Genomic DNA, 18,884 nt, shown 5'->3' on the forward strand with positions numbered 1-18,884 from the left:
GAATGTTCGCCTGAAAAACCTATTGTGTTTGAGTGTATTTATGTAGATGCTGAAAAGCATACCGTAGTATGTGTAAAATAAATGTCTTACTTTTGTATGTTTACCCGGCTCCCGCTTCCTCCTTGAGTTGAGAGCAAGAGATCTGCCACAACTTGAGATCAGTGAATGAAGCTATTGGAATAACTCAGTGATGATTTAAAGTAATATAGATCCAGTAGATAATGTGTAATTCTTTAATAATGTGTGTTTACATTCTGCGTTTGTGGTACTAATGCTAATGCTAACATGCTATATGTAGCAATAATATACACCGGTTACCACCAGTTAATTTATTGTTATTATTGTTATTATTATTGTTGCCGTCAAAGTAGGAAGAGCACCGAGACCAAAGTTTTAATGATAGTTTGAGCTGGCAAGCTGTTTCAAACCACTGCATAAAACTCAAAAGCACCTTGTTTAGGGCCATTTTCTGTCAAATTACGTCACACCCGTTCTTTCTTATATGTCACTAGAAGTATATGGGCACCTTAACCCTAACAGTTCTGAGACCAAAACAGCGTTCTTTCTTTCTTACCTATTTATAAATGTAGAATATCGCTAGCCAAACATCAAAAGTGGTTTGATGTCAAAGTCATAGGGAGGCTGATTAATATGGCATGAACATACACTGCATGGTGGTGCTTGTCCGGAATCACATCTGGTCCCAAATTTGGTGAAACATTTTTTTTTAACTAACATGCCGATTTCCAGCGAGATCATGTGCATGTTGCATTAACTTTTAGATATCTTCTTGAGCAGTACCTATAATAACTATAGTAGTGGTGAGCTGACCTCTCCTATTTAAACCTGTCTCCCAGATAAGCCGGATCCCCCAGCTGGCATCCCTGCTGTCTCCGACATTCGCAAGTCCTCACTCACCCTCTCCTGGTACGGTCCCACTTATGATGGAGGCAGCATCGTCCAGTCCTACAACCTGGAGATATGGAACTCAATGGAAAACACGTGGAATGACCTCACATCCTGTAACAGCACCTCCTACCACGTCCAGAACCTTCTTGCCGATCGTCAGTATAAGTTCCGCGTTCGAGCTGTTAATATGTATGGTGTTGGAGAGCCCAGTGCAGAATCTGAGCCTATCACAGTGGGGGTGGAGGAGGTTACAGGTGAGAATGAACATCTGCTTCATAATGAGAGTTAAATTGAGAAAATGGAAAAGATATGACAACCACAATGAGATGTTTCAAACAATGTATATTCTTCTTCAGAAAAAAAGGAAGAGGAGGAAGCTGGAGCTGATGATGGTATACAGTACAGTCAACAAGCCTACCCAACCTTCCTTCCTTCATTGATGCTATGCAGTGGTTCTTAAACATTTCAGGCCAAGTTCCACCTTTGATCAATTCAGAACATCAAAGATCACCTAGTCACTTCAATGTTCTCTCTAATTTTTACAGAAACTCCTCCTAATTTTTGGAACTTCTCTGGTAATATTACTGGTGCCATGCTGAAAATGTATTATTGAATCCAGTGTTTCTGAGTCAAAAATTGTCTGCTCTTAAAGCTTTCCCTCATAAAAACAAGCATCTAGATGTAGCTAAATGTCATTTTTTTTACTGTACATTTCCAGTGTAGGCCTACCAGAGTTTGATAACCACTGATATACTGAATTCAGAAGAGGACTGAATTCAGAACTTACTAAAATGATTCTCAAATGCTCAGTTTGATACATTTCCTGTTCATTTCACAGATGAGGAGAAAGAACCAGAGTACCGAGATGTGGCCATTAAGAAAGACTGCAGCGTCAAGGACTTCTATGATATAGAGGACCGCTTAGGAACGTAAGAGAGTGGAGCTGTCCATTATATCCATTATAAATAAAAAATGTGGGACTCTTGCCATTTCTGATTTATCTATTTGTAAATCTGTATTCCTATTTCTGTCTCAATGTCTTCTACAACAAGGGGTAAATTTGGTCAGGTCTTCAAGCTAGTGGAGAAGTCTAACAAAAAGGTGTGGGCAGGGAAGTTCATCAAGGCATTCTCACAAAAGGATAAGGAGAATGTGAGGCAGGAGATCGGTGTCATGAACAGCCTCCACCACCCCAAACTGGTGCAGTGTGTGGATGCCTTTGAGGGGAAGTCTGATATTGTCATGGTCATGGAGATGTAAGTTCTAAACCTCTCCTGTATCTTTGTTTATTTTGAATCTAAACGTTTTTGTGAAGGCCATAGGACAGACAGTGGGGTGTGAAAGTCTATGATATTGAGAACCTTTTTTTTTTTATTTTGTCTTTTCATTTAACCCTGGAAATAAACTGAAAGTTCTAGGATTTAGAAAAATGTTAGACAAAGAAAATAAATGGAAGGAAAATTAAGCAGCATTTTTAGAGATTCTAGGTTAATAATCAAATGCGAGCAAATGAGTGAAAAATTAACATGTTAACTCTTTTGAACAAAAGTTCAGATTTCCACTGAAGCACACAATATGCTCTTTGGAACTTTTTCATATTTGATGGGATAACATGGATCAGCTTGACAAGTGCATGCTGTCATTAAAGCAAAAGGGTGAAATTCATGTAAATTTTTCCACTCAGATTGTTAATTACTATCTTGTAATGATGATTATTTTTATTATTATTATTATAAAAAATGCAGTCTAGAAGCATTTTCACTAATATTCTAGGACTTTTGGACCTCACTGTATTCTAGGGTGGGAGCGGTGAATATATTAAACTAGCCTGTGCTCCCTGGTGGTGTGAATATAGTCTCTTTGAACAGGCTGAGATGTTTTAGAGTTGTTTTTTCAACACACTTAAATCATTTAAACCAGTTTATCTTTTTAGCGCAAGGTTGGAATGCAAAAGCCAGCAACCTGTGAATTAGAGAAGTGTGTGTCACATGTCCTTATATAAAGGGGGGGGCATGGACACTCTGCTTCAGCTTGGCAGCCATGATGGAAAATAGCCCAGATTTAAATCTCCCTGACTGTAAAAGAATTGTTTAGCACTCAAGGCACAGACTCAATTCATATGATTGTTCAATGGAAAGTCCACATGCCATTCTAATGCATTAATGACATAAAGCTGTTCAGTCATGACGTCAGTTTGTAGGCAGACCCGGAAGGCTAATTTACCATGAGTTCCCTCATGGCCTAATGAATGGCCCCTTTATGAATGTCAGAAGGCCCCTATCTCCAATTACCTCAGAGCACCAGCTTTGGAATAGTACAAGTAGTATAAGAATGATCCAAATGGACCATTCAATAAATTTGAAATAAGGTATGTAAACTGGAAGTAGATGGTCATTTGAATAATCAGAATAATTTTGTGAAATTCTAATCTTTAAATCTTCTTCTGTATTATCAACACAAATAACTAAAATATTATTTGCTAGACAATGGATAAATAGGTTATGCAATTTGAAGAACATTAGATAAACATAAGATGGTAATATACACTAATGCTAAGGTCACTGAAATGAAATTTGTGTAGTGATATTTACGTTCTGCTTGATTGAGTGATGTGCAAGGTGATAGCAAAGTCTTCAACTGGTTGTATTGGGGTGCGTTGCAGTGGGGAAAGAGGTGGATTCGATTTCAACAGCCTTGAACATTAAGCACTGAGGAATGCTTATCTCTTGGTGCACAGAGAGGGTTCTTACAATGTGGAACATGCAGTTGAAGCCCTGATGTTGGTGCAGAAGTTCCGTAATCTGGAACACTTAGATGCAGGAAACTTGAAGTCACGGTTTGCTCGTGAGAGCGGAAAGGATTAGTTCACCCAAAAATGATAATTCTCTCATGATTTACTCACCTTTAGGCCATCCCAGATGTGTATGTCTTTCCTTCTTTATCAGAATCAAAATTAAGGTTTTTATAAGCACATTTCAGCTCTGTTTGTCCATACAAAAGAAGTGAATGTCTACCGTGAGGCTGCTTGCTGTTTGATGGTCCAAAAGGCATATTTAGGTAGCATAAAAGTAGTCAATAAGACTCCAGTCGATCAATGAATGTCTTTTGAAGCAAATTGATAGGTTTTTGCCAGAAAAAAAATTATAATTAAAAAGTTTTAACTTTAAATCATTGCTTCCGCCCACCGCTGTATTGCTGTTTGAAATGACCTAACTGCATGATGTTTCTTCACTGTGGAATGCCATATTGTTCATTCTTCACTACACACTTTTGGTAGTTTTTACTGTATTAAGCAACTTTTTTGCAACCAAACATGAAAATATGTTCAAGTTGTGGTAATCACAGACCTGTTTTACTAAAACATTTAACCCATAGGAAATTCCAGAGGGAACTGAGATCTTGAAAATGCTAATTTTCTTTTGTGTTTAAGGGCTACAAACTGAACAGCTCTTTTGCTGTATCAGTCTGACTGTGTCTTCTTCCAAACTCATGTACTTTAAGAGAATGTACTGAATTTAACTTATTTCTCAACCACTGATGAAGTAAGTGCTTTAGAAATGTAGGTGTATAGTACAAATATATTCCCTGACATCTTCCCGGACACTATATCCACATATTTTCACATTGTCCTTTGACCTGTACGTTCTTTGATCCAGATGTGGTTCTAGGTCAGTGGATATTAAGGGCTTAGCCTAGACCTCTGTGGATACAGATGTGGCCATCCTATGATTAAAATAAAGGAATATAATTCATTTTATAATAAAAGTTTATATGTTACATCTGTGGTTGTCATTTATAAAGTTAATCTTTAAATATTACTAAAACAAAAGCTAAAATGACCCACCAACTTTTGTCTCAGCCTCAGATATGCTTCAATATCAGAAGTAAAAAAACTTAAACAAAAAAAAAAACATAATTTTCGTCCCTTTTGGTTTTCCATATGCACACTGTAAACAATCGATTTTTTATATTTGATATGTTTGATATGACAAGTGTTTTATGTTAGTTTAGAATTTAGCAGAATGTAAATAGGCTAAAATAGGTGATTATGACACAAAATTATTGTGGCGAGATTTGCCAAAGTTTGTGAGGTTAATGGCATAGTTTCTTAAATAAAAGATTTTTGCAGATGTCTTGGCTTGTGACATAAGTTTGCAAATTACTTGAGCACATCTGTATATAATATTCTTTGTTTTCAGGGTTAAATATCTCAATATTTGGTACTTACTGCATCTGGATGGACCAACTCAATGCAGTTTGTAATATCTTACTAAGACAGACAGGCATTTTGATCGTTCACACACACAGCCGCAATCGCAAGTCACAAGTGCTCTTTTTGGTTGCGTGCACATATGCATGAGTGCTGTAAAGCAGCTGCCAATGTGATAGCACGTGGGTACTAAATTGAGTCAGTATTTGGTGTTATCAATACCGCTTTGACCTACAATATACTAACAAAAATGAAAAGATTCATTATATAGCGCTTACACTTGAAAAGTGTTCCCATTCTTAAAGTTATTTACCTTCACTTACTGCCTGTTTACTTATTTGACATACTGTTTTTTTTTTTTTTTTTTGCATACTGTGAAGCAGCATGCACATATTCAGACATTGTTTGAGTTCGGAATTGCACACTACCCATACTTCTTGTACTACTTCTGCCATATCTATCTATGACAGAAATAGTAAGAGTAGTATGGTTGTATGCAATGGTGATCCCATTCTAATTAGTTGGTGCCACTCACTGATGATGTCATTACGGTTCCCATTGATTGCAGGATCTCTGGCGGTGAGTTGTTTGAGAGAATCGTTGATGAGGATTTTGAACTGAGTGAGAGAGAGGTGATCAAGTACATGCTGCAGATCATAGATGGTGTCCAGTTTATCCACAAGCAAGGCATTGTCCACCTCGACCTCAAACCTGAAAACATCATGTGCGTCAACAAAACAGGAAGCAAGATCAAGCTCATCGACTTTGGTCTTGCCCGAAGAATAGGTAAACAAGTGTTGACAACTGCAGAAAAACCAATTGGTTCTGGTAACCTTGAACAGCTGATCAACTGTTGTGATTTGTCTGTGTTTACAGAGGATTCTGGTTCACTCAAGGTTCTTTTTGGAACCCCTGAGTTTGTTGCTCCTGAAGTGATCAACTATGAGGTTATCAGCTATCCAACAGACATGTGGAGCATTGGTGTCATCTGTTACATTCTGTGAGTGACAAACCAGTGTCTACATCAGTGTTAATTCTTCAGCTGTTGTTAAAAACTGTGACCAGGACAAATTAATTAATGCTGAGGACTGGAAACATGACCTTTGAAAATACCATTAAATCAAAATTTTGGTTTTGTCCATGCCAGCTTGCTTTGAAGCCATCTATAAGTTTGCAGAATTGTCTTTTAGCATATATACACATTTAAAATTCCAGGAACATTTATCAAAAATATTGATGATTCATCTTGCACTCCAATAAAATACTTTCAAGAATGGGAATGTCCTTCCACTAATACCACCTGACTAGCAATAGTGAATAGGAATTCATGGTTCATAGCTGTGATGTAAGTAATGGCTATTCATTGTATTATATTTTTTTAAAGAAAGAGCCCTCAGATATGCCCCACCTCAACTTCCTGTTTCAATATGAAGTTGGTCAACACAAGACAGCTGTGCTTGACAAGCAATTTCATGGTGTCTTTAAGGCCATAGTGTTATTCCAAGCATAATCTTTTCAATGTTGCATGTTAACAAAATGTTGAATTCTTTGAAGTAGTGTAAATATATTTCAACTGACTTTCTTTTATATTTAAACATTTTATTTTGGTTGAATATGCATTAACCGTATTAAATGTTATCATTTTATACCCCTCTTCTAATTCATCCTCAGGGTGAGTGGTCTTTCTCCATTCATGGGAGATAATGACAATGAGACCCTCGCTAACGTCACCTCAGCCACCTGGGATTTTGAAGATGAGGCATTTGATGATATTTCAGATCAGGCTAAAGACTTCATCAGCAGTCTCCTAAAGAAGGACATGAAGTAAGCTGAACGCTTAATATATTTTTTTTTTATTAATGTTTGAATGTGAAACTTTATAATTTGTTTCTCTTGGATCTGTTTACAAATGGAAATAACAACATTCCCTGCTAAAAAAAGACCACTTTAACCAGCATGTATTCCCAAGATTTGGTTCTGGTCTAGCAGGTGGACCAGCTAGGTGGCCCTTTCCCACCAACAGTCCTGGTTCTTTTCCCTTAGTAACTTTCTAGATGAGAACTTTTATGAGGAACGCCACACCCATGGAGACTTTTCTACTTTTGCATTCCGACTCACAGATGTATCCCCCATAGTCATGTCCTCTAGTATCGAACATTTTTCTTATTATGCTGCTTGCACATGTGATTCAATAGCAGCAGCATAAATTACTGTACTGAAATATTCACTAATTTACAAAAAATTACATCTTGATATAAGTTAACTATGCAATAACAGTCACGCTATACATCCCTCATGTAAATTAGATTTCATGACTATTTAGTTTATGATAAAGTAACTATTACCCAACTCTCGATAAACATCTGATTATGGGTCATCCCAGGAACATTTTATGTAGTAATCCAGAAATCACTTTATTTTCTGTATAGTCACACAATCAGTACAGATGCAAACTCAAAGAGTGTCTCACACACATAATTCACATATAATGGTTGGTTTTATTTTATTTCTGTTAAGGGAATTGAAAAATGAGCGCAATCCTGAGTAGCATGCTAGCAGCTAGTTTGTTTTTCAAATGGCTGTGGACTCCTCTCCTTTCATCATAGGTTTTTGACCAATCACAGGCTGCACATGGTTCTTACAGCTTTTTAAGAGTGAAATTCAAGCACTTTTCAAGCATTTTCAAGGTACCTTAATCATTTTTTTCAAACACCTCGAAGCTTTAAATTTTATCCAATTCTAAATGTTAACTGACATAAATGCAATGATAACAACGTATACTTCTGTGCTTTCAAACATTGCCCAATCTATTAAAATGAAAGTTTCAAGAATTCCTTAAAACCCAAAGACAGCGAAGACTGGAATCCTTAATATGATAACAACCAAAGTCTTGCATTAACACACAGATAGATTTGGCATCAGTTATCTATAGGCCATGAATTACCATGGCGTCCTGTAGTTACTTATTCATTATCATGTGGAAAATTAAAAGAAATGTCAAATAAATTTAGATTTGGCCATTTTTAAAGAAAGTTTGTGTGGGTGTGTGTTTTTCACTTCAAATAAAAGCTAAAATTCTACAACTGATATTTTGTCCCCAGCTATTTGAATGAAGGCTTAAAGAAGACTGCTCTGAAAAATACAAGCTATTTAGTGACAAGATATGTGACGCATGTGAATCTCACCTCTGAAGCAGAAATACAATTTGTGTGATGGGATTGTTTTCCCCCATACCAGTATAACATGTGACTGCAAATATCAGACCAATTTGAGGAATAGTATGCTGTTATTAATATTCTGAGTCATTTCAGCTGCTCTAACAGCTAAAATATGCAAGGGATAATTGTACAGCCAGGCTAGCGCACACATTCAACAAGACCTTAGAACAAGTAACACTGCTTATCAAACAGGGTTTCTGCAAGTTGACATATAAAATGAGTTCATGAAAGAATAATATTCATCATAAATATAAATTTGTATTAATCATATTAAAATTGGTAAATGTACCAACATATCAATACACAGCCAATGAATAAACAACAATGTTTACCTACAAATTACACAAAATTATTTAACATAAATCATCATGGAGTGAATCGGGGAAGTTCGAGAAATGTATTGATTATCTGGAGTCTGTTAACCCGCAAGCGAACAACGTAGATTTGGAACATGTTTGGGAAAAGCTGGAACACCTTGAAAATCGAAACAACATCCAAATTGTTGGAATTCCTGAGCATGAGGAAGGCAGAGATAAGGTAAAATTCCTAGATGAGCTCATTCCAAGTCTGCTCAAAATAACAGGCCATAAGCTGGAAATCGAGCGAGCTCACAGATTTCTGGATCGGAGATCCGCAGAAGGAGACGTGGCGAGGTGTAAAGGAAGCCTTTCTTGAAAGAACCACAACATTTTCTTGTTCCCAGACTTTGCAAATTCAACAAGAGAGAAACGTGATCAATTCAAGGAATGCAAGAAACTCTTACATCAACAGAAGGTTGGCCAAATTGAGAATAGATTCTAAGGATGGCCGCAAAATCTTTACATGCCCACAGCAAGCATTGTCCTTCATAGAGACGAATGGAGTAATTCGTTTGGTGAGTTTCATGTTGCTGCCCAGTGACTCACTGAACATTCACTTGACTGTCTGAGGAAGCTGAGCGCCTTTTTTGTTTCTTTTTGTGTTGGTTCCGCCTAGTGGCTGGAGCTTGTTTTGTGGAATTGATACTCCTTCGGGACAGTTGTGGATGAATTTACTTTTTTTTGCACTTAGACATATGATTTGCTTTTTGTTGATTGCTCCTCCACATAAAGATACTGCACTCTTTGAAACTGCACTCCAGCATGTTGATTGAAGCAGGAGATGCAGGTATAATTTCTTTGGCGCCAATTTACCATAGTGGAGACATACAATTCTCCTGTGTGTGCGACATCAAAGCATGAGAGAAAGATGCAGAGCTGCGCATATGCACTCCCGTGCTCACGAGACACCACAGACATAACGACTATATAATATCTTTTTCAAATTTGAAATAATTTTAGATAGTTTGTAACAGTCAACAACCAAAGGAAAAAATTAAGCATTTTAAAGGAACATATTAAAAATTCAAGTATATTTCAAAATTTGAAAACCTAACTGTGAAAATCAAGCATTTTTCAAACTTTCAAGACTCTCTATGAGCCCTGGCTGCAGCACCTCCCACAGTCTCTGTACACCCCAAAAGTACCTACCCCAGAGTTGGAGCTAAAAATATCCCCTTCGAGTACCTATAGTTCCTCGTCCCAGGGAAAAGTACCTAAAACAGGCTATAGTACCTGCAGCAAAACCTTGCTGGTCAATCTGGTTGACCAGCAAGGACTTTCTGATGAAGCAAGATCATTTAAAAGCCTGGTGCAGACATCAGCACACCAGCATCCATGCAGGGGGACCAGTAGCCAAAAGCTGGTAACCAGCAATGCTCGTCTTTTCTGCAGGGTTGTGCCAAGCTAACCAAACATCCTTGTAAAGCACTCTGTAGATGCACAGTTGTCACATTTCTTGAACAGCACATATTGAACTCTTTTGGCCTAGATTCCATGGTTCAAAATTAGATTTCTTTTATTTTAGTCCATCTTTATTATCTTTCAAGCCATCTATATGCTAGTGTACTCCTAAAAGTTGACAAAATGAACCTTATATACAGAGATACAGAAATACACATCTAAAATGTACAGTCTTTTTCTTCTGGGAAATATTGATGATCTTGCACAATTGAGATTTTTGTCCAATCAACTGCTCTCTAGAATGAGTATTTTCTTCCAACAAATACCACCTGTAACTGACTACCAAGTAGCTAATCGTAGTTCATGGCAGTGTTAATGGATGCAACAACAGCCTATTGGACTCCTAAAAAAGGCACAAGAGTTTGATATGTCTTGCCTTAACAGCCTGTTTCAGAATGAAATATATAAACACCATTTCATGAGGTCTTTTACATCTTATATAGAAGCCACATTATTGTAAAGGGATGAGAATGGATAAGGTAAATTATCACACAGAATGCTAAATGTTGAGAAGGGGATTTTAAGCATTCGATTTTGATTCTTTGACCCCTATAATTGCCATTCTGCAGGGCCAGACTGACCTGTGCGCAGTGTTTGGGGCACTCCTGGCTCAAGCAGGACACCAGAAATATGGAGGCAAAACAGCTGTCCAAAGAGAGGATGAAGAAGTACATCCTGAGACGGCGCTGGCAGGTGAGTGGAGCAGTCTTTGGATAACATTTGTTATTTGTTATAACAGTTTTTATTTGAATTCTCATTTAAACAAATAATTCATTTCTTGAAAGAATTAATTTCATGGGTTAAGAATGGCAAACTGTTTCCTTGGGGGCATGGGACATATCTTAAACTTCATGTTTGTGAGTGTCAGGATCTGAGCAAATGTGTGTTTTAACTGCAGAAAACAGGAAATGCAGTGCGAGCCATCTCCAGGTTCAGTTCTATGGGAATGTTAGGAGGCATTGGCCCAAAGAAAGGTTCTCCGACTGAAGGTAGTGTGCCAGCAAACAAATTCATATTGTTGTTGCACATTGGCAGTGCACTGAAAAACACAATAAATACCATGTTAAAATGTATTTGATATGTATTAAGCATCACACATGTATGTACTACCAGTCAAATGTTTGGACACTCTTGGGTCAATTTATGTTTCTCATAATCTTAAAAACACTTTGCAGCGAACAAGTACCCAGTGTACATGGGACCTTCTTCAATACTGTTTAAAAGGCATCACAAGTGGACGCCTTATAAGAAGTTGGTTGAGAGAATTCCTAGAGAGCGTGGAGCTGTAATCTAGATGAATGGTGGATAAATTCAAAAAGTTAAAATTCAAGATTTTGTTTATAGTTTTGTTTAAAATCCCCAAGCTTCCCTTTGTGTTATTTCGTAGTTTTAATAGCTTTACTATTAAAATAGTAATAAAAAAGTAGGAGGAGAGTCCAAACTTTTAACTGGTACAGTAGATATTTTATACATATTAAACATCATAAAAATGTGTGTGTTTAGAAGAACCTACTGCACCATTCCTTGAGTGTATCGAGGATGAAAACCACACCCCTGCGGCCCCCACATTCACCTCTGTCATAAAGGATGTGGAAGTGGTGGAAGGCAGTGCTGCCCGCTTTGACTGCAAGATAGTGGGTAATGATGACCTTTGAACTCAAAGACTTTTACATAATAAGCTCCTTTAAAGAAATGTAAATGCTTCATTAAACTTTTAGGGTCAAAAGTGAAATGTGTATTTTTTTTAATGTTATTAACCATTCAATATTAAGCTGGGATAAGTCCCAGCTTAATATTCAGGGACAACTATAAGGAAGCTATTTGTTGGCTTAAACACTGTGGCCCTGTGGCATTCTCAAAAAAATGTGTGGTGAGTGGAGGCTTAAAAGTTCCAAGCTTAAAATTTAGGCTGGAAGCTATTGAAATCAAGAGGACTCACAGGTTTGTTATACCAGTGAAGATAAGAGGCAGGGTCTTCCACAGTAAAATGCATTTTATTCAGAGTCGCTACTACACGTGTAAAACAGGATTCTACCCCATAAAAATTACAAATACATACATTTTACATACTGACACATTTGCACATTCAGACAATAAATAACTATTAATAGCTCTGGAAGGCAGGAGCAGACCACCAGGGAGGCAACCCACACTAGAGGAGGCCTGGAAATGCCAATTGTCATGCCCACCCTAGTACCCACACTGCAACATCCTAGTGAATTAGGACTCAAGTGCAAACAATTACAGCAAACGGTGAGAGTGGACCACAATACCCAGTAACCAGCCTCCCTGGGGCAGGCCCACAGCACTTCCTGAAAGGAATAAATATTAAAAGCAGAGAATACTCTGTACCATGGCAGTTAGTTAATTCATACAAGTTAATAAAATCAAAAACAGAGACAAAACAGCAGCACAGCCCAGGTCCACGTTTACCCACCGGCACACAAGTTACCACAGACGAGTAGGGGACAGATCCTAACTCACATACATGCAGTGAAGAGCAGGTATCAATAAAATAGAAAATACAAACAGATATCACATCTCTCCAGTTCAAGTTCATACTTAACGGTACCAGCTCCGTGAAAGTGAGTGAAACAGGTACTGTTAAAGGGGTCATGAAATGCTCTTTTTTATAGTTTTATCATCTTCCCTGAGGTCCAATGATAATGTTAGTAAAACATTTTTTGCATTAAAAAAACATCAAACTTCAGCAATATATGTTAATTTTGCACACTGTCTCTGGCCCTCTGTCTGAAACGCTCAGTTCTGACCTAAGCACCTCCTTTAAACTTTAACGTTAATGGCCTCTGTTATGATTGGCTAACATTGTGCAGCCCCTCAAATAGAGCCATTTTTAAACTCAATCGGCAGAAAATGAATAAGCACCAAAACATTATAAAACTGAATGTCAGAGTATACACATAATGCACATCCAACACATTGCATCCGAATATATTGAACTGTTCATCTCAAGCAAAACTGTTAACACTCACACCCTGTCTACACCAGAAACAAGATTCACGTGAAAAGCAATAGAACCCATTATAAGCAATAATGCTCTCTACCATGGAAGCGTCCGTGTAACAAAGTTACGGGAAGGGTGATCAAGGAGGACACAGGAAACGGGGTTCGATACAGAAGGTAGGCTTTTTAATTGCCGTTTTCTACTTAACAAATTACAACAACATACAGCACACTGGGTTGCTTTTTTGGGCTCTCTCTCTCCGACTGGAGGCTCGGAGTCTGCTTTTATGCCGCTCTCCTCGTGCTCACTGGAATTAGAGACAGGTGTTAGGCATAATTTAGCTCAGGTGTAAGCGCCCTTACCGCTTTCCTCTCCCGGACGGGCGTTGACCACGCCCCCGCTGCCACATACCCCCACCGCCCGACTCAGGCCGGGGCGCCATCCGGCCTGCCTACCACTCCCCCCCATTTCTGGAGAGAAAGTCGGCGACAGCCATCTGCACCCCCAGTCTGTGGACCACCTTGAATTTAAAGGGCTGGAGAGCCAGATACCAACGGGTGATCCGGGCGTTCGTATCCATCATGCGGGGAAGCCACTGGAGTGGGCCGTGATCCGAGCAGAGGGTGAAGGCCCGCCCCAGCAGGTAATACCAGAGGGTGAGGACCGCCCACTTGATGGCCAGACACTCCTTCTCTACGGTGCTGTACTTAGTCTCCCTCAAAGAGAGCTTCCGACTAATGTACAGCACCGGGCGCTCCTCCCCCTCCACCACCTGCAAGAGTATGTCCCCCAGCCCTCTGTCTGAAGCGTCCGTCTGCAAAAAAAAAGGGACGGAGAAGTCAGGTGCATGCAAAAGCGGCCCCCCACAAAGTGCAACTTTAATCTGTGTAAACGCCTGTTGGCACTGCTCCGACCATTGGACCGGATCTGGAGCCCCCTTTTTAGTGAGGTCAGTCAGCGGGCTGGTGACATCAGCATAATTGGGCACAAACCTTCTGTAATAGCCAGCCAGCCTCAGGAACTGCCTCACCCCCTTCTTGGTCTTAGGTCTAGGGCAAGTCACAATTGCCGCGGTCTTGTCAATTTGGGGATGCACCTGGCCATGACCCAAGTGGAACCCCAGATACCGTACCTCCACACGCCCAACCGAGCACTTTTTCGGGTTTGCCGTGAGCCCCGCCCGCCGCAGCGATCTCAGGACGGCCCTCAGATGTTGCATGTGCCACTGCCAATCGTTGCTATAAATGATGATATTGTCTTGATAGGCAGCGGCATAAGCAGTGTGCGGTCTGAGGATCCTATCCATGAGACGGTGAAATGTGGCTGGTGCCCCGAACAAACCGAAAGGAAGTGTCACGAATTGGTGTAATCCAAACGGCGTGGTGAAGGCCATTTTTTCACGGGATATTGGTGTCATGGGGATCTGCCAATAACCCTTCGTTAGATCCAAGGTCGAATAAAACCGAGCAGTACCTAACCGATCGAGCAGTTCATCAACACGGGGCAGTTGGGTACGCGTCAAATTTAGACACCGCGTTGACTTTTCTGTAATCCACACAGAATCGCACAGACCCATCGCTCTTGGGAACAAGGACGACCGGGCTGGACCAATCGCTGTGGGATTCTTCTATTACTCCCATCTCAAGCATCGCGTCCAATTCTTCCCGAACTATTTTCTTTTTATGTTCAGGCAAGCGATAGGGCCGGCTCGGTTTCGATGTGGTGTTGTATGATGTTCGTATGGCCCGGTAGCGGAGAAAACACATCTGCAAATTCTTTTTGCAACTCGTAAACCTCTGCGAGCTGGCACGGAGAGAGGTGGTCTCCACAAGTAACCGGGGTGTTGAGATTGCGGGCTTTGTTTACCTCCGGCCCGAGCTCCGCCCTCTCCGGAACTACCGTTGCCAACGTCACAGAGGCCGCCCCTTCTCTCCACAATTTGAGGAGTTTGAGGTGATATATTTGACATGCGCCCCCTCTATCGGTACGTTTAACGTCATAATCGAGATCCCCTACTCGCGTGTGACCTCAAAGGGTCCTTGCCACTTGGCGAGCAATTTAGAGCTTGATGTTGGTAGCAAGACGAGTACCTTATCTCCCGGTGCAAATTCCCGTAGCTGGGTACCCCTGTCATACAGCCGGCATTGGCATTCTTGAGCCTGGAGCAAATTCCCCTGTGTTAATTGCCCCAGTGTGTGGAGTTTTGCTCTAAGATCAAGAACGTACTGAATTTCGTTTTTGCTATCCGAAGGTCCCTCCTCCCAAGTTTCACGGATGACGTCAAGGACCTCGCGTGGGCGTCGCCCATAAAGCAGCTCAAATGGGGAGAACCCCGTGGAGGCTTGCGGACCTCTCATACTGCAAACAACAGGAGGTCCAACCACTTATCCCAATTCCTAGCGTCTTCGTGCATGACTTTACGAATCATATTTTTTAGCGTCTTATTAAATCGTTCCACTAGGCCATCTGTCTGTGGATGGTACATGCTAATGCAAATCGACTTAATGCCCAACAGTTCGTAAAGTTCGCGAAGTTTACATGACATAAAAGTCGTGCCTTGGTCGGTGAGGATTTCTTTCGGAACCCCCACCCGGGAGATTATCCTGAAGAGTGCCCCTGCAACACTACGTGCTGAGATGTTGCTTAGAGGCACTGCTTCCGGATATCGCGTTGCGTAATCCACCAGGACTAACACAAAGCGATGTCCGTGTGCTGTCCGTTCTAATGGCCCGACTAGGTCCATTCCAATTCTCTCGAAGGGGACCTCAATCAATAGAAGGGGGCGCAATGGTGCTTTTGGGGTGGCCGGTGGGTTTACAAGCTGACATTCGTGGCACGCCGCACACCATCTGTGGATGTCACCGCCAATGCCCGGCCAGTAGAAACGGGCTATTAGACGGAGAAGTGTCTTCCTTTCCCCTAGGTGACCGGCCATAGGATTATAGTGAGCCGCCTGGAAAATAATTTCCCGGCGGCTCCGTGGAATCAATAATTGTGTCACTTCCTCTGTTGTTTGAGTGTCCTGGGTCACTCTATATAGCCGATCTTTAATCAAGGCAAAATATGGGTATGAAATGGCGATGCCCGGCCGGAGCTGTTGACCATCAATTACCCTCACTTGGTCAAGAGCATGTTTAAGGGTTTCGTCCCGCGACTGCTCTAGAGGAAAGTCCCCCTCAGGGAACTCCCTGAGAGGAGGGGCGGCCACCTCGCCCCTTCCCTCGTCATTCAGAGCAGCCGAGGACGGCCCCGGCTCCGCCTCCCCTGCCAAAGCATCGCACACCGCACACCTCTTTATGCAGGACCCATCCGCGCAAATACCCTCTAAAATATCTCTAAAATCCGGCCAATCAGTACCCAAGATTAGCGGATGAGTGAGGCGGGAACTAACCGCTGCCTCCACACTATGGTTTCTTCCCCTGAATTTAATTGCCAAAGTCACCATGGGATACTTGTGAACATCCCCATGCACACACCTCACCACTTTAGCTAAACCCAAAGCCCCGGGTTGAACCAAGCGTTGGTGGATGGTGGTCTGATTGCAGCCGGTATCCAGCAAAGCTTGGTAAATACCCCCCCTGATCCTTACCGGAATCCGGTACGCTCCAGCCCGATCGGGGGCAGCCTGCTGGGCGTCGGAGAGCCGCACCACCATCCCCACCTATATCAGCGGACACTGATCCCGGAAGTGGTCCGGGTCCCCGCACCTCCAAAAGGCCAGCCCAGGCATTACGCCCGCACTTGTGCTGGCGGGCATCCCCACCTGAGGAGGAGAGCGGCTGAAGGACGGGGAAGAGGAAGGAGCATTCTCCCAAGGCCGGGAAGCAGGTCGCAGATACCCTCCACGCCTGCGCGGGGCAGGAACGGGCCCTGGGGAGAGAGCAGAGCGAGAGAACACAGGGGATGGGGAGGAGGGGGGTGCAGAGACAGGGGAAGGGGTGAGAGAGAGAGAAGAAGAAGAAGGCTCGTCCGCCCTCAGGATCGCCGCCAAATGGTCCTCCGCCAGCCGAACAGCTTCCTCCAGCGACGCCGGGCGGTGGCACTGGACCCACTCCGCCGTTCTCTTGGGCAGCCGTTGCGCGAATTGCTCCAGCACCACCTGATCGATGACTCCCTCGACGTCGCGGTCCCCCACGAGCAGCCAACAGGCGTCCCGGAGCCGTTGAGCAAACGCGAACGGCCGATCGGACTTCTCTAACTTCATGCCCCGGAAGAGCTGGCGATTCTCTTCCGGGCTCCGACCGACCCGTTGCAGAATGGCCCTCTTCAGGTCAGAGTAAGCCAGGAGGTTTGTCGCCGGCAGTTGTTGGGCCGCGAGTTGAGCTTCCCCGGACAGGAGAGGAATTAGGCGGGCTGCCCACTGTTCAGGCGGCCAGCCCCAGATTTCTGCCGTCTGCTCGAACAAGTCGAGGAAGGCCTCAGGATCATCTGCTGCCCCCATCTTCTAACGTGGGCGGGCGTAGCGTAGCGCGGGTGTCCGTGGTCGTGGCTGTGGCCGACGCAGTCTCCTGGCTGAGGAGGCTCCGGATGGCGAGCCGGTCCTCTGCCTTAGCCCGCTTGATCTCGAAAAACCGTCGATCTTGGTCCTGCCAGAGCTCAAGCAGGGATTACTGGTGGCTCTGATGTAACGTCGCGAGGGACTGGAGGACCTCCGCCAGCTGGGAGGACTCTATGGGGCGACCTTGCTCCATGCTTGGACGTGCTTGAAAAGGAATTTCCCGGGTTTCGGCACCAGTGTAACAAAGTTACAGGAAGGGTGATCAAGGAGGACACAGGAAACGGGGTTCGATACAGAAGGTAGGTTTTTTAATTGCCGTTTTCTACTTAACAATAACCACAACATACAGCACACTGGGTTGCTTTTTTGGGCTCTCTCTCTCCGACTGGAGGCTCGGAGTCTGCTTTTATGCTGCTCTCCTCATGCTCACTGGAATTAGAGACAGGTGTTAGGCATAATTTAGCTCAGGTGTAAGCGCCCTTACCGCTTTCCTCTCCCGGACGGGCGCTTGACCACGCCCCCGCTGCCACAGTCCGTTGTGGTGCATTGCATTGCACCGAAAATAAACAGATGTCCCATTCCATTTTGTACTGCATGCGGTGGCTTAACAACTGCCAACACCACAAATAAACATTTTAGAAAGTTTGTGTCGATGCGCCCAGTGTAGACAGCCTCAAGTCGTTGCATCGCATCAATGGACGTGCATCATAAACCATCACACAGTCATGACATATGAAATATTCATGAAAGAAACTGTTTACTCGCCATTTTTGCGATTATGTCCAAGTGTTTTTAACTGCCCCATCCTTCAATAGCAGTTGAAAGCAAAAGCTTGAATCGTATTATGACTTGAATGATATGAGCCGAGCATACAATCCACTCTAAAATTAGCTGAAGACAAATCCAAATTCCAGTATCAGTCCAATATGTTTTCATACACTAACAACTAAAATTATTGCAGATGGGCGAAAGAATGTGAGAGCTTCTCATCTTCAGAGTTGTAACTTCACACCGTGTCATTTAAAAGCGGCCCGAGCTATGTATCAAGCGGTCAAAGACGTCTGTATGTGCATATTTATTTAGAAAAACATTTCAATCCAGACAGTCACGTGAAGGTGTCCAGTGCAAGTCCACTTTGGAAGAATCTCCAATGACAGGCCCCAGCTCTCTCCTCTTCATTTGTGTGATTGACTGAGCACCAGTGGGCAGGGCCAAGGGTGTAATGATGGAAAAATAGGCGTTGAATATGCAGATGTATTTGGTC

At 42.3% G+C, this 18,884-nt stretch overlaps 1 protein-coding gene across 1 annotated transcript in view; it reads left to right on the forward strand.

Moving 5' to 3' along the window:
* The window catches only part of mylkb (myosin light chain kinase b), a 37,587-nt gene that overhangs the window by 16,165 nt on the left and 2,538 nt on the right, over window positions 1-18,884 (forward strand). Inside the window, exons 7-16 of the mRNA XM_052130817.1 lie at window positions 858-1,163; window positions 1,266-1,301; window positions 1,748-1,838; window positions 1,962-2,165; window positions 5,688-5,905; window positions 5,996-6,119; window positions 6,791-6,943; window positions 10,727-10,850; window positions 11,056-11,146; window positions 11,661-11,795. Of these exons, the coding sequence (XP_051986777.1) occupies window positions 858-1,163; window positions 1,266-1,301; window positions 1,748-1,838; window positions 1,962-2,165; window positions 5,688-5,905; window positions 5,996-6,119; window positions 6,791-6,943; window positions 10,727-10,850; window positions 11,056-11,146; window positions 11,661-11,795 (1,482 nt within the window). The remainder of the gene's footprint in view (window positions 1-857; window positions 1,164-1,265; window positions 1,302-1,747; window positions 1,839-1,961; window positions 2,166-5,687; window positions 5,906-5,995; window positions 6,120-6,790; window positions 6,944-10,726; window positions 10,851-11,055; window positions 11,147-11,660; window positions 11,796-18,884) is intronic.

Source organism: Xyrauchen texanus, chromosome 7 (genome assembly GCF_025860055.1).
Source record: "Xyrauchen texanus isolate HMW12.3.18 chromosome 7, RBS_HiC_50CHRs, whole genome shotgun sequence".
Classification (NCBI taxonomy): domain Eukaryota; kingdom Metazoa; phylum Chordata; class Actinopteri; order Cypriniformes; family Catostomidae; genus Xyrauchen; species Xyrauchen texanus.